At 43.9% G+C, this 14,205-nt stretch overlaps 1 protein-coding gene across 1 annotated transcript in view; it reads left to right on the forward strand.

Annotated features, from left to right (window-relative positions):
- LOC120910374 (alpha-1-macroglobulin-like) overlaps nucleotides 1–14,205 on the forward strand; it is a 150,196-nt gene that overhangs the window by 119,437 nt on the left and 16,554 nt on the right. Inside the window, exons 28-33 of the mRNA XM_040322133.1 lie at nucleotides 795–997; nucleotides 3,379–3,594; nucleotides 6,385–6,509; nucleotides 11,699–11,789; nucleotides 12,648–12,716; nucleotides 13,860–13,962. Of these exons, the coding sequence (XP_040178067.1) occupies nucleotides 795–997; nucleotides 3,379–3,594; nucleotides 6,385–6,509; nucleotides 11,699–11,789; nucleotides 12,648–12,716; nucleotides 13,860–13,962 (807 nt within the window). The remainder of the gene's footprint in view (nucleotides 1–794; nucleotides 998–3,378; nucleotides 3,595–6,384; nucleotides 6,510–11,698; nucleotides 11,790–12,647; nucleotides 12,717–13,859; nucleotides 13,963–14,205) is intronic.

Genomic DNA, 14,205 nt, shown 5'->3' on the forward strand with positions numbered 1-14,205 from the left:
GTCTCTTACGCCGTTGTATCTTAGTTGCATATTTACGCTGGCCGCTAGGTGGCGCTTCCGTCGATTTACGCGAGGAATATGCAAAATAGGTAGATACGCCGATTCAGAAACGTACGTCCGCCTGGCGCATTTTTTTTACGTCGTTTACGTTCGGCTTTTTCCAGCGTAAAGTTACCCCTTCTATATGAGGCGTATCCTATGTTATGTATGGACGTCGGGCCAGCGTCGAATTTTCCGTCGATTACGTCGTTTGCGTAAGTCGTTCGCGAATAGGGCTTAGCGTAAATTACGTTCACGTCGAAAGCATTGGCTTTTTGCGCCGTTAGTCAAAAACGTCATTTACGTGGGGTCATGTTTTATTTACATAAAACACGCCCACCTCTTTACAATTTGAATTAGGCGCGCTTACGCCGGCAGATATACACTACGCCGCCGTAACTTAGGGCGCAAGTTCTTGGTGAATACAGAACCTGCCTCACTAAGTTACGGCGGCGTAGCGTATCTGAGATACGCTACGCCCGCAGAAATTTATGCTAATCTACCTGAATATATATATATATATATATATATATATATATATATATATATATATATATATATAGATAGATAGATAGATAGATAGATAGATAGATAGATAGATAGATATAAATATATACACAGGCATAGTGAAAAATACAGTTTAAAAATAAATAACTGTTTACTTATTATTTGCAATCTCTACTTTTCATGAAATAAGATAAAACCATATCCCAATTTTGTTCTTTTCTTGTGTCCTCTTTGCACTCCTCATCCAGAGGGGGAACTGTACTGGCAACCAAAGCCCACATCTCCCTCTGATCCGTTCTGGCACCGGGCTTCTTCTACGGAGGTGGAGATGACATCCTACGTGCTCCTGGCTTTGCTCTCAGCACCCAGAGTAGACTTTCTGGGATCTTCTCAAATTGTCAGATGGCTGAGCAAACAACAAAATGCATTTGGAGGATTTTCATCCACCCAGGTAATAAAGTAGAAACATGTAAAAAAGTTTTTTCAGGACACATTTTTTGGGAGGACAGGCAAGATGTGTGCGAAGTCTAATGCCGCGTACACACGGTCGTTTTATGTGATGAAAAAAAATTACGTTTTTAAAAACGTCACTTTAATTGACCGTGTGTGGGGGAAAACGTCGTTTTATGTCTTCTAAAAAACGACCAAAAAAAATTGAAGCATGCTTCAATTTTATGTGTCGTTTTTCAAAACGTCAACTTTTACTTCACAGAAATTGACCGTGTGTAGCAAAAACGTCGTTTAAAACGACGTTTTTTCATCCGCGCATGCCCAGAAGCTACTTATGAAGCAAGCTTCAATGGAAAAATGTGGTGGAACGTAACCTCGCTTTGCTAGAACATTGTGAGAAAAACGATGGTGTGTAGGCAACTTCGTCTTTGAAAATTGAAGTTTCAAAAACGTTGTTTTTTACTTCACAGAAAATGACGTTTTTTTTCATCACATAAAGTGATGGTGTGTACGCGGCATGAGCCCTTAGCTGATATCAGTTGTGCGGAGATGAACAATGGTTATGGGAATTTAATAGATGTCTATGGGAACAGATGTCTTAACAATCAATCAATTTTTGCAAAGTTGATTTCAGACAGCCCTTGTGTTTGCCAAGCAAGATCATGAGGCTACAAACCACTGAGAAGCATACCTCCAGTTGGTTTTACATTGTAAAAGTTCTTCTTTCTTTAACACTAACTGCCAGGGCCGCCATCAGGGGGGTACAGGCATTTCAGCTGTAAAGGGGCCCAATGGTTCCCAGGGGCCCAGTTGGCCCCCTCCCGTTTTTTTTTTTTGCAATACACCTGTAAGGGGCCCAATGGTCCCCAGGGCCTCTTACAGTCCCGGCTGACCCCCTTCCCGTTTTTTTTTATTATTATTTTTTTGCATTACACCTATAAGGGGCCCGATGGTCCCCAGGGCCCCGTACAGGCCCGGATGGCCCCCTCCCGTTTTTTATTTATTCTCTCGTCGTAAACCAGCGTCGGGTATGCAAATTAGCACTTACGGAGATCCACAAAGGTTTTTCCCTTCGTGAAGTCGCTGTAAGTGTTAGTTTGCTGTCGCAAAGATAGGGTACCTTTTACAAAGTGTAAAGTTAGTACACCATGTAAAAGTATACCCATCTTTCCCGCGTCAATTTTTTATTTTTATTTTTATTTTTCCCGCCGCAACTCTTTTTTACCCGTCGCGATTCACAAAACCTCGGCGCAACGTAACTTTGCGCAAAGCACGTCGGGAAAATAGCGTCGGGAGCATGCGCAGTACGTCCGGCGCGGGAGCGCGCCAAATTTAAATGGGACTCGCCCCATTTCAATTGGCCCGCCTTGCGCCGGACTGATTTAGGATACACCGCCGCAAATTTCCAGGTAAGTGCTTTGTGGATCGGGCACTAACTTGGGCAATTTGCGGCGGTGTAACTTAAATCGGAAAAGTTACGTTGCGCCCGCTGGTTGTGAATCTGGCCCAAAGTTCCTACCAGTGCAGTGCGTTCCAGTGCAGTCAAAAATAGTATTGCAACAACTGCCAGTTTATTCTCTAGGGTGTTAGAAAAAATATATAATGTTTGGGGGTTCTAAGTACTTCTCTAGCAAAACTTGTAAATACCAAATCTCAGAAAGAGACTCGGTCCTTAAGTGGTTGAGACCTCTTTCCCTTACTCCTCCAGCACTTCACTTGCTGCAGATTGGCTACAGCTGCCTCTTTCCACTGCCCTCTCTTCTGGTTCTGCACCCATCTCAAACTGCAAACTCTCAGGTGTGCCCCCCCCCCAATCCTCCTGACTGTGCTTCACTCACCAGTCTTCCTGGCTGCGACCAGTTGTTCTCCCTGGAGTCTCCTAACAGTGTTCTCACTCACTGGGGAGCTCCCTGTGGGCCCCGACAGCCTTCACACTCTCTCACTCCTGCTTTTCCACCCAATAACTCCTCGCCAGCTGGGCTGACCCTGGGTATTTAAGGAGGCCTGCCCCCTGTCAATCCAAGTTGGGGATTGGTCAAGGCTCCTCAGAATACCCCAGGCAGCTCCACCTCTCCTCCTCCTGTTTCTATCACCTTCTAGAAAGAAGAGGGAGGTGACAGTGATTCTACCTGTGAGTCACCCGGCCCTGTCCTCAGCCACTCCCAGCCCAGAATAAAAGCAAACAGGCCTAGTCACCAGTTAGGCCTGCCTAAATTTTCCTACTCTATAAAAAATTCAAACCTCTAGCACCTACCTAACTAGAGGGCGCTACATAAGTATTTTTACAATGGCTGTTATAACTGCTTCTAAAAATGTTTTTCCTTTTGGCTAGATCGCTCCTTTATTAATCGATTTGCCAACTTCTCTGATTTCTCTACCCAGGACACAGTTGTGGCTCTCCAGGCTCTTTCCAAGTATGCAGAGGCGGTGTATAGTGGTAGGAGAGATGCGACAGTGACCATCACTTCCAAGACAGGATTTCTGGAGAAGTTCCATGTGAATAACAATAACCGATTCCTCCTTCAGAGGGCGACAGTACCTGGCATTCCCGGAAACTACACTGTGACAACTACAGGGAGTGGCTGTGTCTACGTACAGGTGAGAGCTGACAAGCAAACATGTATGTGTGATAAGAGATATGAGCAGTGTGTGTGTAAAAGTAGCATCAAAGACAAAACGTTTTCATTTAATTTTGGGCAACCTCTGTAATTTTAAATTATACTTCTGGCCAGACAGTAGATGGGTGTACCCGGGTCCCACTGGTTTCCACCAGTTCTGTGCTGATGGCACTGCTGGACATCTTCTGATGTCAAAGGGGAGTAAGCATAATGTGTCTGCTGCATTAAGTTTCCTTGGCCGACCACTGTTTCTAAGGTCCTCAACTTTGCCTGTTTCTTTGTGCGTCTTCAAAAGAGCTTGAACAGCACATCCTGAAACTCCAGTCTGCTTTGAAATCTTTGCCTGGGTGAGATCTTGCTGATGCAGCATAAATACCTTCCAGTGATCCGGCGCAGTTTAGTCACTTGTTCCGACGTGGTTGTGAGCAGGCGCAGGGGGATGCGTCCACGTCGCGTCGCATGCGCAGTTCATGATACGTATTTGTCTGGCGCTCGGCCCATCATTTGCATGGCTCACGCCCACTTCCACCTACTCCGGCGTACGCCTTCGAATCCCACACCACGCTGGCGCAGCGTTGGGAGCACTGGCTTGCTGAATGCTTTGCTTGCCTCTCTGCGCTGCGTTGGCGTAGCATACATTGGTTACTCTATAGCGGCGTAATGTGCGCCCACACTCTGTGAATCTGTACCAAAGTGTGCAAATGTTAGGCCCCATACACACGATAGAATCCATCCGCTGAAAAATCCCAGCGAATGGGTTTCAGCGGATAGATCCTATGGTGTGTACACTCCAGCGGATCTGTTTCCGCGGATATTTATCCCCTGGGATGGATTTCCAGCAGATCGAATATTTGCTGACATGCTATCAAATCTATCCGCTGGAATCCATCCCAACGGATGGATCCGCTGGTCTGTACAGACTCACCGGATCCATCCGTCCGAAGGGATCCCCCGCATGCGTCGTAATGATTAGACGCATGCGTGGAATTCCTTATATGACAGCGTCGCGCACGTCGCCGCGTCATAATCGCGGCGACGGCGCGACGCGTCATCGCCAGAGGATTTCGGCGCCGATTTCGATTCGAAGGTGAGTACACTCCATCGCATGGAAATCCGCGCAAATCCTCCAGCGGACCGTATCCGCGGATAAATCCTCTCGTGTGTATGGGGCCTAAGACTTGATGCTGGATTGAAGCCAAAGGGTAGTCACACCAAATATTGATCTAATTCAAATTTTTCTTCTGTTCATTCCCTTCGCATTTTGTAAACTGATAAAAATAAACAATTAAATATATATTTTTGAAAGCATTCTTTTTTTTACAGCACTTCTTTACACCCGCATACCATTCTTTGCACAGTACTGTATGTCACAGAGGTAGAATTTTTTTCATCCTCCGAAAGACTCAAAATAAAAAAATCCAGAAATTCAAACATTCGAAAATTTGAAATGTGAAAATTCAAAAATCTGAAAATAAACGAAAATTGAAAAATCTATAATAATAACTAACTCATAATAACTTTCACTATTCCTAACTATTAAATTATAGGTGTTGGAATTTCCTTTCAAATTTTGGTGTTAGTGAACGTAACGAATACGAATTTATCCGAAATTACGAATTTTCAGAAATAATGAATGTAGTATCTAAACGAATGCAACATATCGAATTATTAATAATAAAAACATTTTATTATTATTACTATTAATTATTAATTTGTTGGTTAGTTATTATTAGTTACCGTATTTTCCGGTGTATAAGACGACTTTCTAACCCCTTAAAATCTTCTTAAAAGTCGGGGGTCGTCTTATACGCCGGTAACCTAACATCCTTACCTTATCCCAAGACATGCAGAATCGCGGCCGTACGTTTTTTCAAAAGCCGCGCCTCCTACGTCTTCTGTTCCGTGATAGGCGGAAACACTCAGCTTCCCAGGAGGCACTGTGTTCAGTGTCCGCCTATCACGGAGGCCCTCTCGTCCTGTGTTTAGTGTCCGCCTATCATGGAGGCCCTCTCGTCCTCGGACGAGAGGGCCTCCGTGATAGGCGAACACTGAACACAGTGCCTCCTGGGAAGCTGAGTGTTTCCGCCTATCACGGAACAGAAGACGTAGGAGGCGCGGCTTTTGAAAAAACGTACGGCCGCGATTCTGCATGTCTTGGGATAAGGTAAGGGCACAGTCTGGCATGTAATGGGGCACAGTCTGGCATGTAATGGGGCATAGTCTGGCATGTAATGGGGCACAATCTGGCATGTAATGGAGCACAGTCTGGCATGTAATGGGGCACAGTCTGGCATGTAGTGACACAGTCTGGCATGTAATGGTGGCACCGTGAGGCGTGTAGGAAGGGGGTAGTCTTATACGGCGAGTATATCCCAAAACCAACATTTTGGCTGGAAAATTAGGGGGTCGTCTTATACGCCCAGTCGTCTTATACGCCGGAAAATATGGTAGTTATCATTTCAAAATTTCCAGATTTCAGATTTTCAAATTTCCGAATGTTCTAAATTTCTAATTTCTGGATTTCGGATTTTCGAATTAGCGAATTTTCAAATTTCGGTCATAACGAATGACCCGGAAAAAAATAAAAAATAAAAAAGATGAGCTCATCGCTGTGCTGTTCCTCCTTTTGCTATCTCTGGGGGCGGATCCAGAATGAACTGGGCTCAGAGGAAGAGGGGGTGAATGATGCAGGTCATATAACACAGATGATATTTTAGAGTCTATTGCAAGGTCCACAATAACTGACTTGATGAATTTGCTTTTTCACCAGGCAGTTCTGAGATACAATATCCCTGCAGAGAGGAGCCACGCTGCCTTCATGATCACACTGGATGTCAATTCAACCCAATGCACCAGAGACCTGCTGACAAAACTTGAGATGAACATAGCTGTAGTGTGAGCCATTGTTCCAGCTTTTCATTGTATTACATGGGCCAATGGTATCAGGTTGTATGGATTTATAATCATACACGGTCAGTTAACCACTTGCTTACTGGGCACATATACCCCCCTCCTGCCCAGGTGAAATTTCAGCTTCCGGCACTGTGTCGCTTTAACTGACAATTGCGCGGTCGTGCGACGTGGCTCCCAAACAAAATTGACGTCCTTTTTTTCCCACAAGTAGAGCTTTCTTTTGGTGGTATTTGATCGCCTCTGCGGTTTTTATTTTTTGCGCTATAAACAAAAAAGTGCGACAATTTTGAAAAAAAAATACAATATTTTTTACTTGTTGCTATAATAAATATCCCAATTTAAAAAAAAAAAATTTTCTCAGTTTAGAGCGATACGTATTCTTCTACATATTTTTGTAAAAAAAAATTAAAAATCGACTGGTTTGCGCAAAAGTTATAGCGCCTACAAAATAGAGGACAGAATTATTATTTTTTTTTTTTTTTTTTACTAGAAATGGCGGCGATCTGTGATTTTTATTGGGACTGCGACGTTATGGCGGACACATCGGACACTTTTGACACATTTTTGGCGCCATTCACATTTAATATGCACTAATTACAGTATAAATGTCACTGGCATTGAAGGGGTTAACACTAGGGGGTGAGGAAGGGGTTAAATGTATTCCCTCATTGTGTTCTAACTGTAGGTGGAGGGGGTGACTGGGGGAGGTGACCGATCTGTGTCCCTATGTACAAGAGACACAGATCGGTCTCTTCAGAGACAGGACGCTGTCTCTGTGTGAGCCGGCAATGAGAGATGATCTCATATGTTTACATATGAGATCATCTCTCATTGGCCGCACAGATCGCATCGCAAACGGCCACTCTGATTGGCCGTTCGCGGCGATCTGTGATTGGCTGTGTCCAACACAGAGTTTCGCTGTGCGCTCTGGAGCGCGCGCGGGGAACGCCCAAAGGGGCGGCCGTCAATTGACGGCGTGTTGGATATTCAGATCCGCGAATGACGGCTACAGCGCGGGTCTGAAGTGGTTAAAGTGTAGCACACTTCCAGTTCGAGAGAAAGGAAAAATACAGATATGTTAATGGTATTGTGATATAAGTGTTATAATTTTTTTACCCACTAGAGGTCACTGGTTGCACATACCACTTTCATTGTGATACGGATTACGAACATAATCCGTTCCAGGAGAACGCTCGTAATCCAAAGCACTCGCATATCAAAGCGAGTTTCCCCATAGAAGTCAATGGAAATTAAAAGAACTTGTTCTGCATTGACTTCTATGGCATGCAATACCGCATGTGGCCAGAGGTGGGGGGGACACCGGAGAGCCTCGTAAATACACGGAAAGACTTGGGGGCAGCTCGGCTGAACTTGGAAAGCCTCGGAAAGGCTCGGGAACAGAGTATTTCTATTTTTTTTCGAGTATTTCTGAGCGGCTCTGATCGGCTCCGGGACCCCACCACCTCTAGCCAAATGCGGTGCTGCACACCGCTGTGGCTTGAATCCTGCTCGTTTTGCGAGATAACACTCTCAAGCCGAGTTAGGATTTAAAAAAAAAAGATACTCATATTGCGAAAAGCTTGTTAACCGCATTACTCCCAATCTGAGGTTTCACTGTATAGAATATATTTTTGGTGTCATATGCAATACTCCCACTAGGGGTCACTACTTTATTTTATTTATTTTGTATTTACATCACACGGTATTCTTTTGGAAAAGAGGGAGAGCTTCACATATTTTTCTTTTTACTCTGGTCTGCTAACAACAGTCGGTGTTGAGCGGCAACCTCTTAGATTTAACCACTTAACCCCCGGACCATATTGCTGGTCAAAGACCAGAGCACTTTTTGAGATCCGGTCGTGCGACGTGGCTCCCAAACAAAATTGGCATCCTTTTTTTCCCCACAAATAGAGCTTTCTTTTGGTGGTATTTGATCACCTCTGCGGTTTTTAGTTTTTGCGCTATAAACAAAAATAGAGCAACAATTTTGAAAAAAATGAATATTTTTTACTTTTTGCTGTAATAAATATCCCCCAAAAATATATAAAAAAACTTTTTTTCCCTCAGTTTAGGCCGATACGTATTCTTCTACATATTTTTCGTAAAAAAAATCGCAATAAGCGTTTATTGATTGCTTTGCGCAAAAGTTATAGCGTTTACAAAATCGGGGGTATTTTTATGGCATGTTTATTAATATATTTTTTTTACTAGTAATGGCGGCGATCAGTGATTTTTTTTTCGGTACTGCGACATTATGGCGGACACTTCGGACACTTTTGACACATTTTTGGGACCATTGTCATTTTTATAGCAATCAGTGCTATAAAAATGCATTGGATTACTATAAAAATGCCACTGGCAGTGAATGGGTTAACACTAGGGGGCGGGGAAGGGGTTAAGTATGTTCCCTGGGTGTGTTCTAACTGTAGGGGGGGTGAACTCACTAGGGGAAATTACTGATCTTCTGCTCATACATTGTATGAACAGAAGATCAGCATTTCTTTTCCTGACAGGACCGGGAGCTGTGTGTTTACACACACAGCTCCCGGTCCTCGCTCTGTAACGAGCAATCACGTGTGCCCGGCAGCGATCGGGCACGCACACGGGAGTCGGGGGAGAGCGCTGCTGGGCGAGGGGACGTATAGCTACGTGCTCTCGCCCAGCAAAGCCGACCTGCCGCCGTATAACTGCGGTGGCTGGTCGGCAAGCAGTTAAAGGATCACTAAAGGAATTTTTTTTTTTAGTTAAATAGCTTCCTTTACCTTACTGCAGTACTGGTTTCATGTCCTTATTGTTCGTTTTTGCTTTGAAGTTGCTGTAATTCTGCTGTGATCTCCACACTTCCTGGTTGCCTGTTTCCTTATAACCACAGTACTGAGAGCTTTTCACGGTGGTCTAAGCTGTCATTACTGTGTGTCTAAAACTTAACAGAACCAATCAGATTCATTTTAAAAACAAAACACTGCCCTGGATTTGTTTGTTTTTGTTCTGTGTGTCTCTCTCTAGTTCACAGGAACATGAAACTAGTTTAAAAGTGAAACTAACCTGCAGGCACATTATATGATTGATTTTTATCTATTTGTAATCATTTTTAAAAGGAATCAGTTAACTTTTATGTCTCTATACCCTGTAAACAGTCATTTCAGCAAAAAAAAAAATTCCTTTAGTGACCCTTTAATATACAGTATAGCACTTACTTTATATTAGTAGCGCAGAAGTACATTTCTTTTTATTTGTATACACTTCTAGTTAGGCTGCAAGGTAAATTTAGTTTTTGGCTTCTACTGTAATCAGAGGTGCAGTGATTGTTTGGTTTGGTCTGCTCAATTTGATTACTCCCTCTTGCCTCTAGAGGAAGTTTCTAGAGCATAGGGTAGAAGGATTCACATGTACAGCCTGAATATTTATCAGGGCCCTGCCAATCCCTGGGAAGATGTGTCCAGATGATGGCTGGGCTTTTGTTAAATAGTCTGGAACCCTGAGGAGTTGGTCTTTAACCATTGGGGAAAGGAATCTGTGAGCTTCAGGAGGCTGCTTTCCCCTGGACTACTTTGTTGGAGGCTGCACCTATGGACTCTTTGCTTATCAAGATCCAGGGAGTAGAGCCTCTTTATCTGTGCTCATATAGATTCATGGTTTCCAGCCGTGAGCCATGGACTGAAATAGACTGCCTTTATTAGTGCTCATATTTTATGGTCCCCAGCCGTGAACTATGGGTTTTACTAGGGGTATCCTACTATCAATACCTTCCGTTTTGGAGTATCTCACATTATCCCAAGTAGCAAATAAACTTCCAAAAAATGAATAAGTCAGGCCTCGTACACACGACCGTTTTCCTCGACAGAATCCATCAAGAAACCCGGTGGGAGAGCTTTTTTGCCGAGGAAAACGGTCGTGTGAATGTTTTTCATCAAGAAAACTGTTGTGGAACTCGATGAGAAAAAAAGAGAACAAGTTCTCTTTTGCCTCGTCGGGAGTCTCAATTTCCTCATCGTGTTCCTCGTCGGGCTGTTTTTCGACGAGAAACACGTTCGTGTGTATGCTTAGAAACCATCTTGTACCTCTAGGTATGGGGAGCATGTGACCATCTTGTACCTCTAGGTAAGGGGAGCATGTGACCATCTTGTACCTCTAGGTATGGGGAGCATGTGACCATCTTGTACCTCTAGCCATAGGGAGCATGTGATCTTCTTGTACCTCTAGGCATAGGGAGCATGTGATCTTCTTGTACCTCTAGGCATAGGGAGCATGTGACTTTCTTGTACCTTTAGGCATAGGACCTTCTTGTACCCTTAGGTATGGAGAGCATGTAACCATCTTGTACCTCTATGAATGGGGAGCATGTGACAATCTTGTACCTCTAGGCATGGGGAGAATGTGTCCTTCTTGTACCTGTAGGTATGGAGAGAATATGACCATCTTGTACCTCCAGGTATGGGGAGCATGTGACCATCTTGTACCTCCAGGTATGGGGAGCATGTGACCATCTTGTACCTGTAAGTATGGGGAGCATGTGACCATCTTGTACCTGTAGGTATGGGGAGCATGTGTCTTTCTTGTACCTGTAGGTATGGGGAGCATGTGACCATCTTGTACCTGTAGGTATGGGGAGCATGTGCCCATCTTGTACCTCCAGGTATGGGGAGCATGTGAACATTGTGTACCTCTAGATTTGGGGAGCATGTGCCCATCTTGTACCTCCAGGTATGGGGAGCATGTGACCATCTTGTACCTCCAGGTATGGGGAGCATGTGAACATTGTGTACCTCCTAGATTTGGGGAGCATGTGACCATCTTGTACCTCCAGGTATCGGGAGCATGTGACCATCTTGTACCTGTAGGTATGGGGAGCATGTGACCATCTTGTACCTCCAGGTATGGGGAGCAAGTGACCATTGTGTACCTCCTAGATGTGGGGAGCATGTGACCATCTTGTACCTGTAGGGATGGGGAGCATGTAACCACTCCCCTTCCTCCTATTCGCTAGGGCTGGTGTTTGTAATTTGTTGCTCAGGCACCCAGTTCTGTCAAGTGGAGACAGGGAGAAGGTCCTTGGCCTTTTATAAACTCCAAGTTCCAACCTGGATCTTATGTAGGGCTTCCTGTCTTCATTCATTTTGACAAATGTGTTTTACTTAATATCCTCTATATTTTTTTTTTGTAAATTGCAGTTACGTAGGCTCTCGTCAGAGGTCTAACATGGCTATTATAGAAGTGAATATGTTGTCTGGTTTCACTGCAGCAAAGAGCTCAATAGAACTGGTGAGTCCAATAAGCCTTGTGTAAGGTGAAGAATACTGCTTTATAGTCACTGGGCTAGATTCAGATAGGTTAGCGGATCTTTAGATCCGCGTAACCTATCTGATTTACGTTACGCCGCCGCTATTTTTTGAAGCAAGTGCTTTATTCAGAAAGCACTTGCCTCTAAAGTTGCGGTGGCTTATCGTAATTCCCCCCGGCGGAATTCAAATTCCGCGGCTAGGGGGCGTGTAGTATTTAAATCAGGAGCATTCCCGCGTCGATCGAACAGCGCATGCGCCGTCCGCAAATTTACCCGGCGTGCATTGCTCCAAATGACGTCGCAAGGACGTCATTGGTTTTGATGTTAACGTAAATTACGTGCGGCCGTATTCGCGAACGACGTAAAAAAAAATCAAAACTCGGCGCGGGAACGACGGCCATACTTAACATAGGATACGCCGCACTTACCCCTGCTATAGCAGGGGTAACTTTCCGCCGGAAAAGCCAAATGCAAACGACGTAAAAAAAAAAGCGCTGGGCGGTCGTTCATTTCTGAATCGACGTAAATGCTCATTTGCATATCCGACGCGTAAAAGATATGGAAGCGCCACCTAGCGGCTGACCTGGAATTGCAGCTTAAGATCCGACGGTGTAAGTCACTTACACCTGTCGGATCTTCCTGTCGGATTTTTCAGTACACCCCATAGGGCTCGTTTTGCTGATTACCAGCAAGCATCCTATAATTAGTCAGCTGAACTGGTACATAAAACATAAAAAATATCCAGCCAGAGCTCTAAACATTCATATCATTGTATAACGCAGAAGATCTTTACCATCATCCCATATCTAATTTTTTTCTTGCTTTTGTGTCTTTTATAGCTGAAGAGGAATAGAGTGATACAGAGAGCAGAGACTGGTGATGATGTCATAAACCTTTACCTGGATGAGGTCAGACCTTTGTCTTGTTCTGTCATTCTGTTTAACTTTATTCTTTACTGTGGAAGACTTTAACCACTTCATCTCCGGGAAGGTTTTACTCCCTTAACCACTTAAGACCCCTTAAGGCAGCTAAAGGACCTGGCCAGTTTTTGCGATTCGGCACTGCGTCGCTTTAACTGACAATTGCGCGGTTGTGCGACGTGGCTCCCAAACAAAATTGGCGTCCTTTTTTCCCCACAAATAGAGCTTTCTTTTGGTGGTATTTGATCACCTCTGCGTTTTTTATTTTTTGCGCTATAAACAAAAATAGAGCGACAATTTTGAAAAAAATTCAATATTTTTTACTTTTTGCTATAATAAATATCCCCCAAAAATATATAATTTTTTTTTTCCTCAGTTTAGGCCGATACGTATTCTTCTACCTATTTTTGGTAAAAAAAAATCGCAATAAGCGTTTATCGATTGGTTTGCGCAAAATTTATAGCGTTTACAAAATAGGGGATAGTTTTATTTCATTTTTATAATTTTTTTTTTTTTACTACTAATGGCGGCGATCAGCGATTTTTTTCGTGACTGCGACATTATGGCGGACACTTCGGACAATTTTGACACATTTTTGGGACCATTGTCATTTTCACAGCAAAAAATGCATTAAAAATGCATTGTTTACTGTGAAAATGACAATTGCAGTTTGGGAGTTAACCACAAGGGGGGGCTGAAGGGGTTAAGTGTGACCTCATTTGTGTTTCTAACTGTAGGGGGGTGTGGCTGTAGGTGTGACGTCATAGATTGTGTTTTCCTATAAAAGGGAACACACGATCAATGACAGCGCCACAGTGAAGAACAGGGAAGCCGTGTTTACACGCGGCTCTCCCTGTTCTTCAGCTCTGGGGACCTATCGCGGGACTCCAGCGGCGATTGGGTCCGCCGGTCCCGGTCACAGCACAGCACGTACAGGTACGTGCATGTGCCCAGCCGTGCCATTCTGCCGACGTATATGCGCAGGAGGTGGTCCTTAAGTGGTTAATAAAACTTAAAAGGGTCTGGAATTTACTGATATGATATGAACATATACACTACTACTCATCACTATGTTCATTTGTTAAAATGATTTCTATAGCTCTTCATGGCATGTCCCGCTTCTACCTGCAGATTGGACGTTCTCCTATCAGATTCGCCTTTACGGTGGAGCAAGAATTTCCAATATTAAACCTCAAACCAGCCACAGTGAAGGTGTATGACTACTACCAGACAGGTGAGTAACCTTGTGTGGTTAGAAGGCAATTATGTTATTTGAGATAAAATATCTCAAGATCCATTACCTAGGATCTGTTTGTAGATCAGGAAATGTTGGGGAATTAAACCCTAACTCCAAATAGACAAATAGTTTTACTTTTGGACAGAGTGTGGAAGGAACCTGTCTCAGGTTTTTAATGCTGCCCTTGTAGAGGAGATTTTTTCTGTAATGCCGCGTACACACGACCGTTTTTTCGGGTTG

This window comes from Rana temporaria, chromosome 8 (genome assembly GCF_905171775.1).
Source record: "Rana temporaria chromosome 8, aRanTem1.1, whole genome shotgun sequence".
NCBI lineage: Eukaryota > Metazoa > Chordata > Amphibia > Anura > Ranidae > Rana > Rana temporaria.